This window comes from Achroia grisella, unplaced genomic scaffold (genome assembly GCF_030625045.1).
Source record: "Achroia grisella isolate CSIRO2021 unplaced genomic scaffold, CSIRO_AGI_Agris_v1 utg540, whole genome shotgun sequence".
Classification (NCBI taxonomy): domain Eukaryota; kingdom Metazoa; phylum Arthropoda; class Insecta; order Lepidoptera; family Pyralidae; genus Achroia; species Achroia grisella.
The window spans coordinates 498,742-519,961 of record NW_026712925.1 but is presented as its reverse complement, the minus strand read 5'-3'; the positions used below and the strand labels follow the sequence as shown (position 1 = coordinate 519,961).

The 21,220-nt window shown below is 30.5% G+C and overlaps 4 protein-coding genes across 5 annotated transcripts; 2 read left to right on the top strand and 2 right to left on the bottom strand.

Moving 5' to 3' along the window:
• Positions 1-173: 173 nt before the first annotated feature.
• On the bottom strand, positions 174-7,198 carry LOC131847558 (gastrula zinc finger protein XlCGF57.1-like). The gene is made up of 10 exons (XM_059197141.1): positions 6,889-7,198; positions 5,562-5,849; positions 5,015-5,165; positions 4,155-4,261; positions 2,953-3,140; positions 2,572-2,705; positions 2,081-2,289; positions 1,521-1,670; positions 1,216-1,338; positions 174-928 (listed from the first exon to the last, which is right to left on the bottom strand). The coding sequence occupies exons 1-10, from the start codon at positions 7,066-7,068 to the stop codon at positions 707-709; spliced, it is 1,752 nt and encodes a 583-aa protein (XP_059053124.1). The 5' UTR covers positions 7,069-7,198; the 3' UTR covers positions 174-706.
• LOC131847556 (TRAF3-interacting protein 1) lies at positions 6,755-19,898 on the top strand. 2 transcript variants are annotated; one of them, XM_059197140.1, is made up of 7 exons: positions 6,755-6,847; positions 12,450-12,599; positions 15,097-15,214; positions 15,294-16,387; positions 16,821-16,988; positions 17,564-17,775; positions 19,694-19,898. In XM_059197140.1, exons 2-7 carry the CDS (start codon positions 12,465-12,467, stop codon positions 19,848-19,850), a joined length of 1,884 nt encoding a protein of 627 aa, XP_059053123.1. In that variant the 5' UTR covers positions 6,755-6,847; positions 12,450-12,464; the 3' UTR covers positions 19,851-19,898. The 2 variants fall into 2 exon arrangements, with proteins under 2 accessions (XP_059053123.1, XP_059053122.1); XM_059197139.1 differs by lacking the exon at positions 6,755-6,847 and adding an exon at positions 12,366-12,375.
• Positions 7,631-9,029, top strand: LOC131847744 (uncharacterized). The gene is made up of 4 exons (XM_059197391.1): positions 7,631-7,735; positions 7,806-7,991; positions 8,105-8,290; positions 8,802-9,029. The coding sequence occupies exons 2-4, from the start codon at positions 7,806-7,808 to the stop codon at positions 9,027-9,029; spliced, it is 600 nt and encodes a 199-aa protein (XP_059053374.1). The 5' UTR covers positions 7,631-7,735.
• On the bottom strand, positions 9,569-11,592 carry LOC131847559 (putative nuclease HARBI1). The gene is made up of 6 exons (XM_059197142.1): positions 11,366-11,592; positions 11,015-11,192; positions 10,683-10,879; positions 10,347-10,479; positions 10,102-10,237; positions 9,569-9,856 (listed from the first exon to the last, which is right to left on the bottom strand). The coding sequence occupies exons 2-6, from the start codon at positions 11,183-11,185 to the stop codon at positions 9,849-9,851; spliced, it is 645 nt and encodes a 214-aa protein (XP_059053125.1). The 5' UTR covers positions 11,186-11,192; positions 11,366-11,592; the 3' UTR covers positions 9,569-9,848.
• Positions 19,899-21,220: the final 1,322 nt, after the last annotated feature.

Genomic DNA, 21,220 nt, shown 5'->3' with positions numbered 1-21,220 from the left:
CATTACTCATAATTAAAAGAAGCTTTATGTAAATTCTTACATTTTATGATTGGTAAAAATATTAAGATAATAATTAATTGACAATATTCATTTTCCATTGCGGAAAATAAAAAACATATATAAAAATGTTATATTATTCAATTGTAATAAACTTCAAGTCAATGTATGTCCTACTAATCATTTGTGGGTACTAGAACTGTCATATAGGTATTTTCTTACTTATATGGATATACTTAGCTTATATTTTACCATCACCAATTTATTTATTTCTAGAACAGTAAACCGTCATAATTGCCACACTGCTTTAGAAACAGGATATATTTGGATATTTTTATGTATGCATACATTCTATTATAAAAGTTTATTTAAATAAAATCTACAATGAGATATATAGCTACAACGAATACCAACTTAGGTATAAAGTCAAAATATACAATATCTTTTATCAACATGTTTATAGTGTTCTCAATAGATTTATAAAGTTTCAATGATATGCTAATAAATTATGCTGTAACTATATAAGGCTTTTCAATATAAATATATTTTTTCTTATGAATATTCCTTATAAACTAAATAATCTGCTTTACCTATCCTATGCAATAATTTTATACATATCATTAAATTATATTAATATAACAATTAAAACCAAGTCTAAAAATATGGATATTTTTAAGTAAATATCACATCCCTATATTAAATTAAATTTCTAACTCTTACGTTTTTTCACATCAACCTCATCACTAACTTGCATAATGATATTCTTGACAATCTGATCTATAGTATGCGTGTCGAGCATACGAGCTATGTTTTTGTCTTCGACGGCGTAAAGGAACAAATGCTTGGTGTTCTCGCGTAGACACTGCACACGTGTCCATCTGTCTCTGTCCGCTGCACGAGCGCCGCAGTGTTCAATTACTTTTTCTAATACCTGCATAATTTATAAAATATATTTTTTAGTAGATACTATCATTAGTGCTTGCCGATTAAGTACACTTAAAAATGAGTATTAGAATACAACTAGTCACGATTTAATTTAGGTGTAAATTTTGTAGTATGAATATGGAAAAGACAAAATTACAAATTAAAAAAAAAAAATTATTAGGTTAAATATAATGATTAAGTAATGAATAAATAAAAGTTTTTTTACACAGTCATATGTGTGAACGAATCACCATAGTGGGTGCCTAGTGTCTGGTTAATTTCAATATTACTTACAACATCAACAGTCTCATCAGGCCATCCGAAGCATTCTAGTGTATCTTTATCAATGAGCTGCGACAACAAAGTCTTAAGATTCTCTACTAACTCATCCTCTGACATTAATGGACTATCCTCAGTCTGAAAGAAACAATATTGTTATGAAAGGTGAAAATATATGAATTTTGTGCTTCACCACTTTATTTAAGAATCTACATTTTTTTCCACATTAAATCAAGTAAATATATAAACTACAATAATACAATTAAGCAATGGTGTAAGTTACTTTATTAATGGGAAATCATTTTATATTTTATTATTACCTTCATTTTATCGTCTTGAACTTGCATGCCACCATAAAGTATGTCTTCACCACTGCATCCTTCAATTATGCGGTCTGACTCAGCATCAAGTACGTTCAGTATAGATTCCAATTCAGATTTTTTCACTCGTTCTATACCAACATTTGTTCCCTGTAATAAAACGAAATAGATTATAAATTTATCAAACTAGCACAGAAGTGACTGACATTCGAGATTTATATATTATAGATAGAAAGAGAGGTAGGCTGCTAGGATAAGTTATATGGTTAATAAATTGTTAAAACATAAAGAGTAATCTTGAATTGCTTAACCATTAAGTAATTATTTGCTACACTTTTGATATTTTGTTAGATGTAATATAAATACAGTTTAAACATGTAAAAAGAAATATGAGTGAAACTGTAAAAAGTTCTTTGGCTGGATATCTCAGTGTCACCTATTACAGCTATTTTGTTTATTGTCACGGTCTGTGGTCAAATCGAGAATATATTAATATTGTTTGTCTTTGCGAATTTCAACCATCGGGCGAGCCCTAATAGAATATACATGTGCAGTTTTACCAGCACTTGTCGAACGTGCACGAGGTGCTGACGGAAGATGGTGGGGTGGAGCTTGCGCACGTGGCGTAGTAGCTGCTCGCCGCGGATGTACGCGCGCGCCTTCACGCAATACATGCAGCGCCTCGGCCGGTCCAGCCGGTGCGTGCTCACGTGCCGCTGCATGTTCACTTCCGTGTGGAACTGTTTGCCGCACACCTCGCACGCGTATGCTACGGTGCAAACACGCAATAACATATACTGGTCATAATTACGTACTGTGTCGATAGTAAAAGCCAAGTTTCAAGATTGACCACTGGATCAAAAGCTTCCATATGAGTAGCAATTTAATTAACAATTATTAATCAAAAGTCAAAAGTGACGTATGAGTGAAATATGAAATCGTTTTTTGTAGACAAAGTTTGTTTTAATATATTTGTAAATAAAGTGGTTTATATTCTCTAATATAAAATCTACCAAATTATAACACGTATAATAGATAATACAATACGTACATTTCTCGTCCAAATGAGTTTTTATATGGGCATTTAAACTTTGTTCATTACTAAAGACTTTTTTATAGTTGCAATCACCAAACGGACATATTAGTTTCTGTAGTCCCTCATGTTCTCGTATGTGAATAAGTAACCTGTTAAAACAAATGCGATTGAATAAATAATTAATTTAATTAGTAAAATAGTTCAATAAAGTTTAATTTGTAAAATATTTCAATTTAACATATTTTTTTATTAATAATTATATACAGTATAAACTACAAACTTATATACATTCGATATAGTTTGTCCATTTCAAGTATCTATCTAAACGAAAAGAATCTCTCTTTTATTTAGGCTGTTCTTAAATTATTATATATAATATTTTTTAAAGCCACATACCCAGACTTTGTATTGAAATTGCAATCACACACGGAGCAGCGGTTGCCGACGTGTTTCTCTAGGTGTCGTTGCAGCTGCGACCGTTGTATGAACGACTTGTCACACAGTGTACACTTGTACGGTTTCTCATTGGCATGTGTCAGTGTGTGCCGTCTAAGAACCTCCGCCGTGTAGGTACTATATCCACACTTGAACATAACAATTTCTTTTAAACATTTTTAGTGGTACAACATAAAGGGTATAACTAAATTAATTAGTAATGGGAACTAGTGCTCCAATTTATAGTACCATGTCACGTCGACATCCACGCGGTCCCCTGGCAGTTAACGTCATTAATTTCTGATAAAATCACCACGGGCTAATGGCTCGCTGTAGAATAAACGACTAACATATTAGCAGTTTTATAGATTTGATAAAAATGCACCAGTCAAGTTTATCATTCATTTTTCTTGACTGAACTAATTTTACTATTAAAAATGCTTTAAATAAAATTAATTTGAACAAAGTTTAAGCCTATTATAATTTTACAATAAAATCAATTTAAGAACCAAAAATGACACACATAGTTGAAAATGTTTTAACAATTTGAAAGCTTGTTATTTTCATAAAACACAAATAAAAATGAATTATTTTGGATTAAGAGAAATGGGTTGTACCTTCGCAAGAAGATGTAAGCAATATTATTTACTTACTTAAACGAAAAAATTCCCACACTAATATACTTACCGACAGCACAATACCAGTAGGCATAAAAATATAGATAATATTAATTACAATTTGATAACACATTCATAATAATCTCAATTAGGTATAAACAGTTACGCGTATTTTATTTAGAAAAATATAAAACTAAATTTGGAAATAAACAAGAAAGTTAAGGCTGAGTATAAAATTAAAAACAAAAACTACTGTTGAGTATATTTGAGCAGTAAAATTGTGATACATACTCATGTACTATAATTTAATTTAAAATATAACAGAAAATAATGTATCACAATACAATTTTATTCATTAAACATAATATAATTATGGAAAACAATATTTTCAAGTAAATAAGATAGATTTCAAGTATATATTATATTCTGTTTCAATACATTAATGTACATGTAATTAGCAGAAGTAGGTAGGTACTGGAATCTTGTAAGACAGACATATATAGGAAACAATATTTTATAAAACCGATTAATATTATTTATAATTACCACATCACAATGGTGTGACTTTTCACCATGAATTTCCAAGTGCTTGGCCATTGCTGCCCGAGAACTTGTTGTTTTCCCACAGTGGTCACATTCAAATTTGTAGGATTCTGTAAATAGTGTTTTTTGTTTTGAAAATTTAATTTATATACTTATATATATATATATATATATATATATATATATATAGTAATGCCAACTGGGCCAGATCAAAACGTTGCATTCACTATTTAGAATAGAATAGAATAGAAAATCATTTATTCAAATAAACTTAGATTGAAGCACTTTTGAATAGTCATTACATTTTTTTTAATCTACCGCTCGTTCGGAAAGCTGTCTCATCACAAGAAGAACGAACAAGAAACTTGCGTGTTGCTCTTTTAAATAATTTTATTATTACTTTACATTTTTAAGTCTAAGTGTTGAATACAAACTACCAATTAGCACTAATTCAATTAAATACTCAAAAAGAAAAAATATTGAATACATAACCAACTGGTTAAACAATTAATAAGAGGAAATCAGTCATAGTGATTAGAGCAGACCAGTCCCTACAAGCAGCACCCGTTCACGAGTATGACGGATGAGCCAGCCATCACTGCGCTCGACCATATTTTAGGGAGCCCAATGACCCGGCCCACCACGCCGCCACAAGTCTGGACATTTTAGTGAGCATGACTACTCAAAACACTGTATCTACTGTATTACTGTTGTGATCATAACATTTGACATATATTTTGCAGAGAATATTAAAATTTAATGTAGTGATGATGCTACCTGTGACTGAAGCAAATTAAATTTATACCTGTCATAAAATAAGCCTTTCATATAGAATTATAAGAAATAAAAGTAATAAAATATACCTAAATGTTGTTCTTGCCAATGCTTGACTAACTTGGAAAAACTTTTAGTAGTATATTGACAAAATTTACAAAAGAATCCCTTTTTCATGATATGTTGCACTCGAAGATGAACTTGTAAGTTATCTTTCCTTGTAAACTTTGCATCACATATCTGAAATAAATATGATTTGGTTAACACAGTTTTAGTTGCTTCAATTAATAAATAAGTGTCATTACATTTAATTTAGATTAACCTTATCTTAAACTAATATTATCTTATTTACTATTTGGGGTCAGCAGAACATTTTTTTTTAAATCAGCTGATTTTAACCCTTTTAGGAAAAAAATTACTTGGTCATTTAAATTTAAAAAATGATAAATTAAGATGGTGTCATCTAGGATTTGAGAGAAGAGGAAATGTACAATTATGAAGAAGTATTCATATAAATGCAGTTTATTTATAATAGCTCTGGAGGCCCATATTAATGTCCTAGTTTAGGACAAGGCATGAGAGATTAAGTATAAATTATATCACTACCATATTTATACTAAAATAATGTATGAATACCTCACAACAATGTAGTAAAACACCATTGCCATCACAACCAGACTGCGCCAAGTGTCGTAAAACATGTGAATGCCTTACAAATTTCTTCTTACAATGTGGACACTTAAATTCTTTTCTCTCATGAATATTTTGTTTATGTTTTTCTAGAACATCTTTGTTTGGACAGCGTACATGGCATTGCTCACATGAAATACTATTCGGCAATTTTGAATGCTCATTGACACAATGTTGTTTAAAATTTGTTTTAAATTTAAACTTCTTGCTGCATTCAGTGCAGTTATATGTAACCTAAAATGTAATAAACCATCACTTAGCAGGTAGAAAGTTTAAACTATGTTATTATCTTTTTATTAATAAGAATTTTTAGTATATACATAGTATAGGCGAGAAAGAAGCATTAATGAGGTTTGTTAATGTAATTTATATTAGGTATATCAAAAGAGACAAGTAGTTCTAAACTATACAAGTATTTATTGGAACAGTAATTTAAGTATTGCAGTAACATTTGTCTAACTAAAATATCACATATAATACAAGTTTATTTCTACAATATGCAATGATATTGAATTCAAGAATTATATAGACAAATTCTAAATTTGGAAATAAAAGTATGATTCGGACATTTCTTAGTAAGAATAAACTCATTCTTAGCATTATCATTCCTAATTAGATTTATTAAATCACGAACAATAATAATACATACTAAGCTGTACTATTACATATAAGACCATTATGATACTAGTTCACATAAAAGTCAGTTAAGTTATTTTGCAGTTTGTATAACTGCAAAATAACTGAAACTTTCATTACTTATTTACTATGCCCTGACTTTGGCAATGTTAAATATTTAACCAGAGAGTAAACTTTAGAGTTTAAAGTGTGGAATTAAAATAAATATGTGAACTTCCTAATTACTGTTGCATTACTACATAGTATGTTGCACAGTTTTATACAAACATATATATAATAATAAATCTTGTAGTAAGTATAAATACTATACTTACTAATTATTTGGTAGTATTATTGGATATTTGTTATCAACGAAGACAAACAAGACTTTATCTCTTATCTAATGAATGACTCTTAGCAAGTTAATAAGTGGCAACCCCATTTAACAGACCAAGTACTATTTATATTTTTTTGCTTCAAAAATGATACAGATAAATATTATAATTGTTATAAATAATAAATAATAATAAAAATTAGAGCCATATTGCATTATTGCATTTCTATAGTGAAATTGTTAGTATGTGTTTAGACATATCAGGAAACCATTTACTCAAGATGTAAGTAAATATTACAGAAAAATTATGAACTGTATCCTTACCTTCGGAATGTAAATTTCATCTGGTCTGATTTGAGGAAGGCATTTAGGCAAATGTCTAGCTAATCTTAATTTGGTAAAGTGTTGCTTACAGTTTATACAAGGAAATCTTTGAGAAAGAGCGATAGATTTCTTGGGCTTTCTATTCGGTGGACGACCCCTTTTTGATCGTTTTGGAGGCATTTTTTTTTAAAACGTAATTTTAAAAACCTTAATTATACAAAGTTTCTCCTGGGTTACATGATTACAACAAGTTATCAAATACAAATTTTGATATTGCTTTCACTCAGGCGTTGCAGAGTTGGCGTTGGTATATCACAGACTACATAAAGTGACCTACAGATACAGAAGGAAGTTACGTATACTCTGTATACACCACAGATAATATTTATTGAGTCAGTAGGTCTACCACGAAAGTTACTGCCGATTATCGCGTAACGAAACGAAAGACGACCGAAATACTAGTTTAAAGGAACCATGAAGTTTCTTCGGAATAAGATATTTCGGACGGGTACCATAGACTATGATCGTGAACGAATGAAAGATGAGAGGTCTTTTATTATACACTCTTAAATTAGGAAAAAAATAAAGTGGTATACTCCGGATAAAATAAAATGTACAGTCGTTTATATTTAAATGTATTGAAATCATAAACTTCTAAAATTAGTAGTATTTTATGTCATAAGGAAACGTCAAACCTCTATTTATATTTGAAAATAACATTACTGCGTATTACAAATATTTTTGTTTTTATTTTTTTATATATAAACTTAAGAATTATCATCACAAGTGTTTTTAAATAATTTTTTATTGCTAAATTTGTTCGTTAAACATCAATGAAAATGAACATGTAATAACTTTGATTTTATTTATTAGTTTCTATTTATGACAAGCGCTAACAAATGTATTTATGCATTTAGATGAGTAATCCCACTGTGGAACAAGTGCATACACTCCTAACATTCCTAGCAGAGCACCAGGAGTTAGCTCGTGGCCACTGTAGAAATGCAGAAGGGCGAACAAGATCCACCCAATTATGGGTTCGTCTCACAGACGAACTCAATGCATTGGGTGGATGCACTAAAACTGTAAAGCAGTGGCAGAAGGTAAGCACTTTTCTTGATATTTTAGTACGTGATATGCATTTAAAATGTTAAATAATTTTGTTATTAAATAAAATTTTCCAATACTGATACTTTATAAATTTTATAAATTTTAGGTATGGGCTGACAAAAAATATCTAACTAAAAAAGCTGCTACTGCTGCTCGAAGGTCTGCCACAGCCACTGGGGTAGGGCCATCATCTGCTGATCCTTTAAACCCAATACAGTGCAGAATATTGGGTATTATGGGAGAGGGCTTTGGAGAACCTCAGTCGGATGCACATGTTCCTGCATTTCCAGAGGTGTTGTAAAACCATTACTAAAATAGTGCTAACTGTTATCTCTAGACATATATAACATAATGGATGTCATCAAAATACATGGTGACTTCCATAGTGTTCCTCATGCATTACCATTCCTTTTATTTCTGTATATAAGGTACCTAAATAGCCTTTTCCCACCTTTCAAACTGAAATACAGCTATGCAAGAACAGCTGCTTCATAGCAGAAATATGAGTTGAGACAGAGTTGGTACCTTTTTATATATACACAGTTTTTCAATGTTAACTAAGAAGTAAAGATAAGACAGTACTAATAAATAACACTTACTTATACCTTATTATTGATTAAAAAATTTATATCATAATAAATTATTGTTATATGAAAATATTTCTGTAAATATTAAGATTATTAGTAATGGGGGCTTATAGTCCTAATCACTATATATTCCTAGACATCAAGTCTGGTATTAGTACCAATCATGCATACCGAAAACAATAATGATAATAATTATTTTAAAAAAAACTTTTTTAGAACTTCAACGGCTACTACACGTCCAGAGCACGACGCCGTCGAGCAGACGCCATTGGACCTCGCAGTGTACGCAGGCGTTTGTTCGAAATGGAGGAGCGGCGAATCGCAGCGGAGGATCGACGGGTGGTAGAGTCAGGGCTGATTCGCCAATCACTCCAGGAATTAAATGTATTAATAAGGGATCGATTGGATGGTCTACAAATAGAATTAAGACGACTGAATAGATGAAATTTTGTTTTTTTTTTTAATTTGACATGATTAATGTAGATTTGTGTTAGTTTGTTGATTTGTTGAATTACGTTAGTTTGTTGATTTGTTAAATAATGAGTATAAAAAAGTTAGTTAGCTTTAGATATATCATTGTTGATTTGTTGAATTCTGTTAGTTTGTTGATTTGTTAAATAATGAGTATAAAAATGTTACTTAGCTTTATATAAGTATTAACAAAGACACAAAGTACTAAACTACAGTTTTTTACTGGTCATTAATTTAATGCGCCTTGAACTACACTACTTAGTTTGCATATACTTATACAACATTTTTCTGAATGAATGTTTAATCATTTATAATTAGTGTTATTTTAAAAAATGTTAATATACAATTTTGATTTTACTTTTATCTATATATATATATATACCTACATATATGTGATTATAAAATAAAAATATTTTATTGTAAAAAGTTTTTAATTTTGTAAATAAGTAATGCCTTAACTTCTAATAGAATAGAATAGAAAATCATTCAAATAAACTTATTACATTGCTGTCATCTATGAATTCATCTATCCTATAATAGGCTTTTTTACATAACATTTGTTTAATATCAATTTTAACAGCATTTAGGTAAAATTAGTATATTTTTATTGCATAAGTTTCTACTTGTACAGTCTTTAAGTTTCTTGAAACTATCTAAGTTTTTCCTTGTATACATAATATTTCATAAATGTACTGTGAGGCAACGGTGAGGATATTTGATTCTTTAAAGCCTTGATATAATGACTATCTCGAACCCATACCATAAATAGAACGTATGGCTCTCTTCTAATCTTTATATACCTGAAAGAAAAGAAAACATACTTAACTGTGAGACTTGGAATTTGATAAATGCACTTGATAGCTTATAGACTATTCAATATAATATCAGCTAATAATATTTAACATAAAAAATACTGAAATACAATCTATAATCATCTTTTATGACATCCTAATAATGAAAAGGAATGACAAAACATTGTATTCTTGTTTGTTCACCAATTTTATATGTAGTACAACTACAAAGTTAACAATTACGATTTATTTACCCAGCAAATAAGTTGTTTCTCCTTGAAGACTCTCCAAATGATCTTTGATCTCGTTATGCTCCCAAATGAATGCATCATGAGTGGCACCACCATAAGAGGCGTCAATATTCATAATTTTTAAATTACTGTCAGCAATCTAAAAAATAGGACAAACATTATAAAGATATTTGCAGATAGTGACAAATATGAATAACTTGAGAATTATTTATACACTATGCAAATTTTACATAAAATACTGTACTTACAACTTGAACATTTAAAGAGTGGTAATGTTTTCTATTGAAAAATCTCTCTTCATTGACTGTTGGCCGAATTATAGCTACATGGGTGCTGTCGATACATCCTATAACACCAGGGATACCATACTGTGTAGCAAAACTGAAAAAGAAATATAAACTACTGATTATTTAAACATCAATTAACTTATGCTGATTCCTGAAATTAACAACAATATCATTTATAAATTTACAGCTACAAATAGTTGACTGAACTAAATTAATAGTATATGTATTATAAATCGACAAAGAGCATAAAATTCTATAAAGTTAAATCTTAATCATATTTAATATACATAAACTTACTTTCTCTTCAATATGTTCCTGTCTTCCCTGGACTGAGGAAATCTTATATATTTCCTTAGTATATAGGGTGTATTTAGGGCATCTGTTACATCCCTGATGCAGTTTGAGACAGACTGCTGAGCCATAGTGGTGTCTAAATTTTGTCCGACTGCACCCTGGTAGCTACCACTGGCATAAAAATTTAATGCAGTGAGAATCTGAAAAAAAATAGATATGGGAATACTAAATAATAGATAAATACTAAATTTTTTCATCTACAAAATGTACATAAGATCTTACTTTGGTATTGGATCGATTGCTCAACTATTTTTAGGCAGGGGTAATAATCGTACCACATACTGACAAAGATTCTCGAAGACTTCCCGACTGAGTCTGTATTTAGATACAAACTCGAAGTCGGGAATGGATCTTTGGAGGTACCTAGTACGCATTTTTCTTTTAAACCTGCGTCTTTCAATTTCTTCTTCATTGAGGGCTTCTAAAATTCCAGCCAATCTTGGCATAATGAAACTAAATCAAAATAAAGTAATGCTAAGTTGTAGGTTATATTGAACACAATAATATTTAAAAACACTAATTAGTTTAACTTTTATCACATTATTCACTGTAACACATTAACTGAATTATTAATTAATCACTTTTTTATATATTACAGCACTTATATACGTAAAATCCATACTTACGAAAGTAAAAAGTTAACTATTTAGGTTTCGTCTACTTCGCACTTTAAATCACGATAAACGTGCTGTCAAAACGTCATAATAACGTACGAACGGATACTTCATGGTACGATTTGGGACGATCGAAACGATATTCTCCGTTTTCGGGCACGATTTCGGAATGAACGTTTTTCATGGTACGAATCACACGAAATATCGATCCGAAATTTCGGAATTGCACTTCGTGGTAGACCTACAGATATTTCTTCCTCACTCTTCCATGTCTTTTTTAATGACGAAATATTCAAAAATAATTTCTACATAAATTTACAAAGTAATGTAACTTTAATTTTTTTAATTGACCGATAACAGATGATAAAATGGTGAACTTAATTCTGCATTCTCTCTCAAACTTTCAAAAGAGTAGAGATGTACAATTAGGGCTTTACAAGGAATGCTCATTTATTGCTTCTTTATTCATTACAAGAGTGTCATCTATAGTCTATATCAATAAAAAGTCAGTTGATAAAGAAATAAATAATCTGAATACTGCGTTTAAAAAACTTAATTATTAGCGGCTTTTTCAGGGTACGATCAGAGTACACACATAATAAAATGGTAGGTAGAAATAGTAAGGGCCGTAACCCGCATGCCACATTTACGCTTTATCGATAAATATTTACATGAGTACAAATATTTATCGATATTCATTTTTGCTAAAATGTCGGTATTAATTATATAATCAAAATATTATTTATTAATAATAACACAGATAATATAATATTAAATAATAATATAAAATTATCGTAACTGTGAATTTTGGAAGTGACGATTGTTATTTACTGTAATCTGCACCGTTGCATATAACATTACCTCACTCGTGTTACTTCTATTGATATAAATTAAATAATTGTTATGTTTTACATACAGTAATTATAGATACGTAATATGTTATGTATAAAACGTATATGTATAGATAAAAAAAACTTTTTCTTATGTTGTTCTGCAGACTAAAGTGGTCTATTGTTGTCATGGTAACGATTACATGTAAACAATGAATGACAACTTATCACATCGATTTATTAGTTATATTATGATAGTGTTTTAGTTAAAAGCATGTGCCATGGAAAAAGAGTTGGATCCAGATGTTATAAAAGCTACACAAACCTCGCTAGGCAAGTATGTGAAACGGCCGCCGCTGAATGAGAAGTTATTGAAAAAACCACCTTTCAGATTCTTGCATGACATTGTAACATCAGTTAGTATTGATCGTTCTCTAATATTAAATTAATATTTCATATTAAGTATTTGTTGGGTAATTAATAATTAAGTAACATCTCACCTAATGTTAATGTTATGTGCCAGTACAAATACAATGCAATATACGTAGGTATCTGTATAGCATTTATGTATATGTATGTACAGTTAAGGATGATAGGATGAGGATAGAGTGAGGTTGAAGAGAGCTGACTCTGTTGTGGCAAATAACTGGGATTTAACGTTGGTTTCCAGGAGGAACTGCACGACTGTCCATCTGAAATGGTACATTAATAACAAAACTCCATGCACGTAGATACATTTCTATGTAGAGTGTGTTCCTATATGGCAAGTTAATCATCGTATTAAATAATAGCTGTATAGGCGGATAAAAGTGTAATTCATGCGCGTACCAATACCACCACGTGTCTGACGACCAAGACGATGTGAATTTTGTTACCATGTCTTATTAGCAAATTACGTTCTACTCACTACTCCAATTATTTCTACTATAATATTCTGAGCGATGGACTGTATATATACTTTGTTGGTAAACATAGTTATGGAAAAACGGTTTTTAAGAAGGTATAATATAATAATACGTCCCAAAAGTAAGACAACAGAAGAAAAATAATGCGAATATAACATTTTTCTATAGCAAATATAGCCAATAAATACATAAATCCTTACTAATATTATAAATGCGAAAGTAACTCTGTCTGTCTGTCTGTCTCGCTTTCACGCAAAAACTACTAAACCGATTTAAATGAAATTTGATACACAGATAGTCTAGGTCCTGAGGAAGGACATAGGCTACTTTTTAATGCGAAGAAAGGGTTGTAAGGGGTTGAAATTGGGGATGATAGATTGTATGGAAGAATCGTCATTTTTTAAGCTAGAAGCTTGAAACTTATTTTTGAGGCTGCTAATTAAATATAAATAAATATGACATACAAAGCTTTTCAAAATGTTACGGGGTTCAAAAAATTAGGGGATAATTTTTTTTATGTCGATTCGTTATTATTGAAGCTAGAAGATAGAAACTTATTTTCGTGGCTGTTGATTAAATATAAATAAATATGACATACTAAGTTTTTAAAAATCTTACCCTTAGGGGGGTAAAATAAAATAGCGGATGAAAGTTTTTATGTAAATTTGTCATTTTTGAAGCTAGATACTGATTTTAAGGCAGTTTATTGAATATAAATAAATAAGCCATCAAATTTTGTTAAAATGTTACGCTTGGGGGTAAAATAAAATAGTTGATGAAAGTTTTTATGTAAATTCGTCATTTTTGAAGCTAGAAGCTTGAAACTTATTTTTGATGCTGTTGATTATATATAAATAAATAGGCCATCAAAGTTTATAAAAATGTTACCCTTAAGAGAGTACAATAAAATAGGGGATGAAAGTTTTTATGTAAATTCGTCATTTTTGAAGCTAGAAGCTTGAAACTTATTTTTGAGGCTGTTGATTATATATGAATAAATAGGCCATCAAAGTTTGTAAAAATGTTACCCTTAAGGGAGTACAATAAAATAGGGGATGAAAGTTTTTATGTAAATTCGTCATTTTTGAAGCTAGAAGCTTGAAACTTATTTTTGATGCTGTTGATTAAATATAAATAAATAGGCCATCAAAGTTTATAAAAATGTTATCCTTAAGAGGGTAATATAAAATAGGGGATGAAAGTTTTTATGTAAATTCGTCATTTTTGAAGCTAGAAGCTTGAAACTTATTTTTGAGGCCGTCGATTAAATATAAATGAATATGACATTCAAAGTTTGAAAAATATTACCCTTAAGGGGGTAAAATAAAATAGGGGATGGAAGATTTTAGGTAAATTCGTCATTTTTGAAACTTTTTCCATTGGCTTTTTTGGGTTAGTTTATAAAATACCCCACTAATATTACAAATGTGAAAGTAACTTTATTTGTCTGTCAGTCTCACTTACACGCCAAAACTATGTTGTATGGATATATCGCCATTTTCAAAGCTTGAAACTGATTTTTAGGCTGTTGGTTAAATATAAATAAAGAAAAATGGGTTGTATGGAATTTAAAAGAGAGTTAAATGTTTATATGGAAATATTGTCATTTTTAAAGCTAGAAGCTTGAAGTTTAATTTTTAGCCTATTTATTAAATATATATTAAGAACAGAGTTATAAGGGGTTGAAAGAGTTATGTATGGAAGTGTCGTCATTTTTGAAGATGAAACGATGAACTTTTTTATATGGCTTTTATACGCGGACGAAGTCGCGGGTACAGCTAGTAATATATAAAGAGGTGCATCGTGCACAAATACGTACACAATACTTTATCTGCCTTTTCCTGTTTATTCTCCCATACCATTCAATTTTGAAAAGATAATGTCACTATAACTACACTTTAAGAATTTTTCTGTAATAGGTGATATACTCATTATTCTATAGGTATTTTTTCTCACATAATGAAAATAGGTTGAATTTTTCAGTTACAAATTTTCAAATATATTTCAGGTACTGAAAACAACAGGATTTTTTGAAGGATTATTTGAGGAGGAAGAATTGATATCTGACAATGTCAAAGAAAGGGAAAATAAAATACAATTTCTTAATAAAGTCATTTACGTCGTTGGTAAGTATTACAGACGATATTTTATAGGTACTATTAATATACCTACTTACTTATATGAGTACATCTGTATACATTATAGGTGCAACAACAGGAAAGACGTTATCAGTTAAGCCTTCTAAAATAGTAGCTGGTCAGGAAGCTGAAAAAACCAACGACTTACTTCAATGCCTTGCACAGGCACTAGATAAAAAACTTAGTTCAGATGAAGCAGTAAAAAAATATAAAGGAGAGAAAAAATCCACACAGGTAAATGAAAAGAAACCAAAAGAAACATTAAAAGTAAATAAAAAAACTAACGATACGAAAAAAATAACATCAAAAAGCACAGAAAAAGTAACATCGAATAAAAAGGAACCAACAATAAAAGTAACAAATAAAAATGAAAACGATAAAAGTTCCAGCAGTAAAAACCAGAAAGAAAACACAACGATAAAAAATGAATCATTATCTAAAAAAAGGTCACAAACCAAAGTCTTAACAAAAAAACCATCACTTGAAAAAAGTACGAATCTTGAAGAAGATAAACAACTACCTCGTGAAATAAAAAACAAATTGGGAAATGACATAATAGCAAAAAATATGCCGATAAATAATGAAACTTTTGAAGATTTAAATACAGATATTATAGAAACAGATAGAAATACTACTGAACAAGAACATCAAGAATCCGTGACAATTAATAATGATCAACAGGATGTTGATAGCTTTCAGGCAATTGACAACAAATTAAATTCATCATTATCTTCACAAGAATTGATGGAAATCGAAAAAGATAAGGTTGATGAAAATATTTCTTTAATAAATCAAAATCAGATAGAGGTTGAACTTATTGAAGATCATAAGTCTACTGATTTAAATAAGATTAATGATGGTAATGAATTCGAACAAAAACCAGATGAAAATTATCCAAATAAACAATTATCTAGGAATAATAGTAATGACATGAAGAGTCACGAAACTACATCAACAGTAGAGAAAAGTATTAATCAGGCTTCGTTTAAAGGGTCTCCAGTAAAAATCGGAAACCTTGCTAGGCCATTAAGTATGCGACCCTCGTCATCGCGACCTGGAGCACCGCGTTTAAGAGATAAACACGAAAATATTACATCCGAGCCCGAAAATTTGATAGTTGGTAAAGTAAATATCATAGCAGAAAATACACCCATAGAGGAGGTAACTAAATGATTTTTACAAGCTTTTGTGTAACTTAGTACTTAATGTCTATATTTTGCTGAGTAAAAATCAAATGTAACGTAAACTGCCGTCCGTACAAAAGGAGACAAGTTAGGCGGCTACTTTATAAATAAAAGGGTATTTTTTTTTATAAATTATTAGTTATCAAACAATCTGACGGTCTATCTGATGGTAAGTGGTTAATGTCGCCTACATACATGAACAGCAGTACAGATATCACGTTATCAAACGACACCCCTGATACCACACATGCATTGCAATTTCAGACGATTAAAATGCCTGTATAATAAATCCGGTCACTTATAAAATAAAAATACTGAAAATGAAAAACGAAATGGAATCTTACAAAATTAGTTTGGGTATATTTTATTTACGTTAATATTATTTTGTAATATCTGGTTATTAATTTAAGGAAGAAGATGCAAATGTCGTTATTGTTGAACACGAAGTAATCGTTTCCTCGAACGCAGAGGATGATCAGGAACCGGTTAATTTATCATCTGACCAGCACGGCCATTTGGTGCAACAAATTTTAGAATCTCAAAAAGAATATTCACAGATTAGTGGTAAAACTGAAATCGTAAGTGAACTACATATTAGCTATAAGTTATAAATATGATTTACTCTGCCTATTTAATTTTATTTGTATGTTATGTTTTGATAATTTGTTACACGGTTAGCATGCTGGATTTCAATTTTCATGGTAGCAATAGTACATGAAATTAAGATATTACATTTACTAATGCCAAAACAAGATTACACAAGAAACAAACAAGTCATTACTAATAATCTCCTACTACCGTAATTAACGGTTACCACTTTTTTTAGTTTTATGCATTTCTAAGGTCCAAAGCTGTACTGTAATAATAATTTATATATTTGCTTTACTACATAAGTAAGCAAATATATAAATTACTATTTTCAAATACAAATACCAAGCAAGTACGTATTTGTATTTCAATTATGTATTTGATTTTAAGTAACTGGCTACTCGCCCAGGCTTTGCACGGGTATACATGTATTATATAAACCTTCCCCTTGAATCACTCTCTATTAAAAAACACCGCTTCAAAATTCGTTGCGTAGTTAGTAATGATTAATTCAAATACACATGCACAGGCCTGAATATGACTTATTAAAACTTTTCTTTAACAGGAATGGCATTTTGGTGCCCAAAAAGCACGAGAAGCAGTAAATCGGGAAATAGAGCAACTCAGGTACAACGTACAAGCTCTTTCACGTGTCACCAATCCATTGGGTAAAATATTGGATCACGTTCAGGAAGATGTAGAAGTTATGCGTCAAGAACTTCAGCAATGGACCAAAACTTATGAAGAAACATCGAAGCAGTTATCGAAACAAAAACTGTTAGTTATATATATATATATATAGTACTTAGGTTTATTATAATAGATGCATTCTCGCTCTCTGTTTTCTCTGTTAGATCTGCTTCTTAAAAGAGACAGGCAAAATAAAAGTAGTCGACTCGCAAACCGAAAGCTTCTAAGAAATCGTAAGAAATGATACTATATATGTCTACCTATTTTTTTTACATGCTTTGGATATCCTACGAGTAAAGACAGTAAGAGGAAGTTCAGACAACTTTGTGGACGAAAAGGAGAAAGTCGAAATTTATCTATATTCTAAGGCCAAACATATTTTTTTTTGTAAAAAAAAAGTTTGAAAGCGTCGTGTCCTAATGCTTTACTTTTGAGTTACGTCCAAGAGGTCATAATATCAAATCCAGGCAAAACAAAAAAAATCGTTGTGTCAATTTATATTTCCGAATGACGCTCAGGCCATTTAAACATCGATAGGCTTGCCCCCTGCCATGGTTTCAAAACATACTGATCTAAATGTGGGCATGACAAATGTTGCGTTCACCACAACATAGACAGTTGACATCTATTTCGATTTCTATTTAGTTGCATTTCTATGCTCCATCTCTACCACTATGAAGCCCAATAATAACTAGTCTGGCCAGAAATATTGTTACAATTAAAAATAAAAAATTACTGTCATTATTTTATGAATGTTTATTGTGTTTCCGCATTTTCGCGCCAATCGGTTATCAAAAATTTTTGTGATATTAAAATACTGTGGGGGATAGAAGGCCGAAACGAGTATTATATCGAATCGTGATTGCATAACAGAAAGTAGGTATGAAGCCAAAAAAATTTGTAAACTCCATCCGCTTGGTATTAGTCGAATGGAATAGGTACAATGAAAACTTCTCTGTTTGTGACAGTAATAGCTCTGGCCGTCTACGCAGTGATGGTACGAAAATGGTAATCATAGCAATAAGGGAAATAATTCGAAGAAATCCTGTCAAAAAGCAAAAGATTCTATCTCGCGTAGATAGTTTCTAGAACCATATCGCGGTTACTTAGGATTTTCAGCCTATAAGAGAGATGCACTGGTCATTAGTTAACTGATAATTTAAAGAAAACTAGGGTGGTAGAAACTTAACTACTTCAGCAGTACGCAATGGGAGTCCCTATAATTTTTTAGTCTACCGAGTCCAATGTGGACTTAACTCCCACTAAAGTGATGGTGATGGTTTGGTGGGGTGTTAGCTATGAAGAAGTAACTGAGGCATATTTTTGTGAAATAGGTATCAAAAGCTCGGCACAATCTCAAGAATGGTACCTTGAACACACAGATACCATTCTTGAGAAGGTGGTTAAACCCCTTAACAACAACATCTTCCATAGTCAAGAATAGTCCTTTCAGCAAGATTCAGCGCCAGGTCATAAAGCTGGACCTATCGAAACGAACGTTCCGGACTTCATCAAGCTGACGACTGGCCGTCATCTAGTCTCGGTCTTAATCAGCTGGATTATGATTTATGGTCAGCTTTAGAGAGTATGGCTTGTTATAATCGCCATGATAATTTAGAGTCCCCAAGACTCTCCATAAAATTGGCAGTGAAGAATTTCCCCACGGAAAGAGTGCGTGCTTCCATTACTAACTGGCCTCAACGTTTAAAGGATTGTAATGCAGCCACTGGAGATCATTCGAATAAGCTTTATATCTTTTTATATTATTGTATAAAGTAACACAAATTACAGTAAATAAATGTTATATGCAATAGAAAAAAATAAAGACTTCTTGTAACAATATTTATGGCAAGTCTATTTATATCTCTAATGGAAATATTTATTTAAATTTTATGCATATGCATTATAAAAAATATTATTTAAGTACTTACCTACACAATACAATAGATTTCCGGTTTTGGTTGAAAAATCTAATCGGGCAATAATATAGAATTTTGTTTTGCAGATCAAATGAGGAGTCATTATTACCATTGCATACGAAAGTGAAACAGTTGGATTTTGATATACAAGAGAAAAATGACAAGATAAATGATCTCAAGGTAGTTATACATAAAAATTCTGTTAGAATCGAGAAATTACTGGCGAGTGGAAGCGTGCAATAATTTCATAAATTATTATTTTTATAGATGCAATTTTTAGTAGATACTGTAATTATGCAAATAAACAAATGTTTTATTATTGAAATTACACTTAATATAATTATTAAATATATCCAGGCTTTAATTAACCTTCATAACACAATTTAAAGAAGTTTTCGATGAGGAGGAAAGCTCAGGTCAGTCAGTCCATTGTCGCAAATTTATCAAAAACTAACGACGGTGGTTACCAGGGGGACTGCGTGGAGGTCGACCTTATCCCTACACTAGACTATATTAAAAATCCCTTTCCTCTAGTAGTAATATTAGTGATTCATTATTGCTATATTCGTTCTGTAGGCGCTTTATCAGCATAGATAGTTTTTAATTTAAATTTTGGAATAAATAAATGTAAAAACCACGCCTTAGCCACAAAAAAATAAGTACCTATTTGCAATAGAATTTTCTAAGTAGGTACAAACCATATTAACAAATACAATCCTATTGACAAACTCTACTGAACCTGGAACTACTTTGAGTTTTTAATTGGTATTCCCTATTTTATGGAATTAATTAAAATAATAATAATGGTGACAAAATTTATGTACTAGTTTCTTACTTCTATTGTGTACTACAATTTTAGTACAGTGCTAGTGATTCGTTCTATCAACCGGGTTGAGCTATTTTCTCCGTGATATGTGTATTATTCTGGAATAATTAGAAAAGTTTTTTTAAATAGGTGCGCGATGCACTGAAAGATAAAATTTATCTATACATATAAATAAAATTGGAGTGTCTGTTTGTAATATTGAAATAACCGTTTTTCAATACATATAATTACGGTACATATACCAAAATAACATTTTTTCCATTTTTTGTCTATCTGTCTGTTTGTTCCGGCTAATCTCTGAAATGGCTGGACCGATTTTGACGGGACTTTTATTGGCAGGTAGCTAATGTAATAAGGAGTAATTTAGGCTACTTTTGTTTTAGAAAATTCTTTTACTTCAAAAAAATAAAGTTAAAATCCACGCGGACGAAGTCGCGAGTTCGGCTAGTATATATAGCTATAATAAGAAAGTATAAAACGCCTGGAACTATCAATTCTAATTTTAAAACTACAAACTTTTGCGATTAATATAGGTATTAATACAAAACACTTCACAGTGACAGTAGCATACCGTACGACGTTGTCATAAAATTGTAACTAAAATTATTTATGTATTCGAGAAATCGCTACATTTTCTGTTTAAATGTGCCTATAAAGAATTGATCACAATTGCTTTACCTAACTAATCCCTAGATAAATAATGCAGACATGTTATTAAATTTCGTGTAATGAGATTAATTTGTCAGTAATTAAAAAACATGATATTTGCTATATGTTTTCTGTATCA

Bases quoted from the DNA above. Each gene is read 5' to 3' on its own strand.
- LOC131847558 (XM_059197141.1), bottom strand. From the start codon at position 7,068: ATGCCTCCAAAACGATCAAAAAGGGGTCGTCCACCGAATAGAAAGCCC. The intron at 2,706-2,952 runs GTATGTGGCTTT...TTGTTTTAACAG, and splicing joins AATTTCAATACAAAGTCTGG to GTTACTTATTCACATACGAG. The intron at 2,290-2,571 runs GTACGTATTGTA...TTTGCACCGTAG, and splicing joins AACTCATTTGGACGAGAAAT to CATACGCGTGCGAGGTGTGC.
- LOC131847744 (XM_059197391.1), top strand. From the start codon at position 7,806: ATGAGTAATCCCACTGTGGAACAAGTGCATACACTCCTAACATTCCTA. The intron at 7,992-8,104 runs GTAAGCACTTTT...TATAAATTTTAG, and splicing joins CTGTAAAGCAGTGGCAGAAG to GTATGGGCTGACAAAAAATA. The intron at 8,291-8,801 runs GTGTTGTAAAAC...AAACTTTTTTAG, and splicing joins ATGTTCCTGCATTTCCAGAG to AACTTCAACGGCTACTACAC.
- LOC131847559 (XM_059197142.1), bottom strand. From the start codon at position 11,185: ATGCCAAGATTGGCTGGAATTTTAGAAGCCCTCAATGAAGAAGAAATT. The intron at 10,880-11,014 runs GTACGATTATTA...ATTTTTTTTCAG, and splicing joins AGAATCTTTGTCAGTATGTG to ATTCTCACTGCATTAAATTT. The intron at 10,238-10,346 runs GTAAGTACAGTA...CCTATTTTTTAG, and splicing joins ACTCTTTAAATGTTCAAGTT to ATTGCTGACAGTAATTTAAA.
- LOC131847556 (XM_059197139.1), top strand. The intron at 15,215-15,293 runs GTAAGTATTACA...TATACATTATAG, and splicing joins TAAAGTCATTTACGTCGTTG to GTGCAACAACAGGAAAGACG. The intron at 17,776-19,693 runs GTTAGTTATATA...TTTGTTTTGCAG, and splicing joins CAGTTATCGAAACAAAAACT to ATCAAATGAGGAGTCATTAT.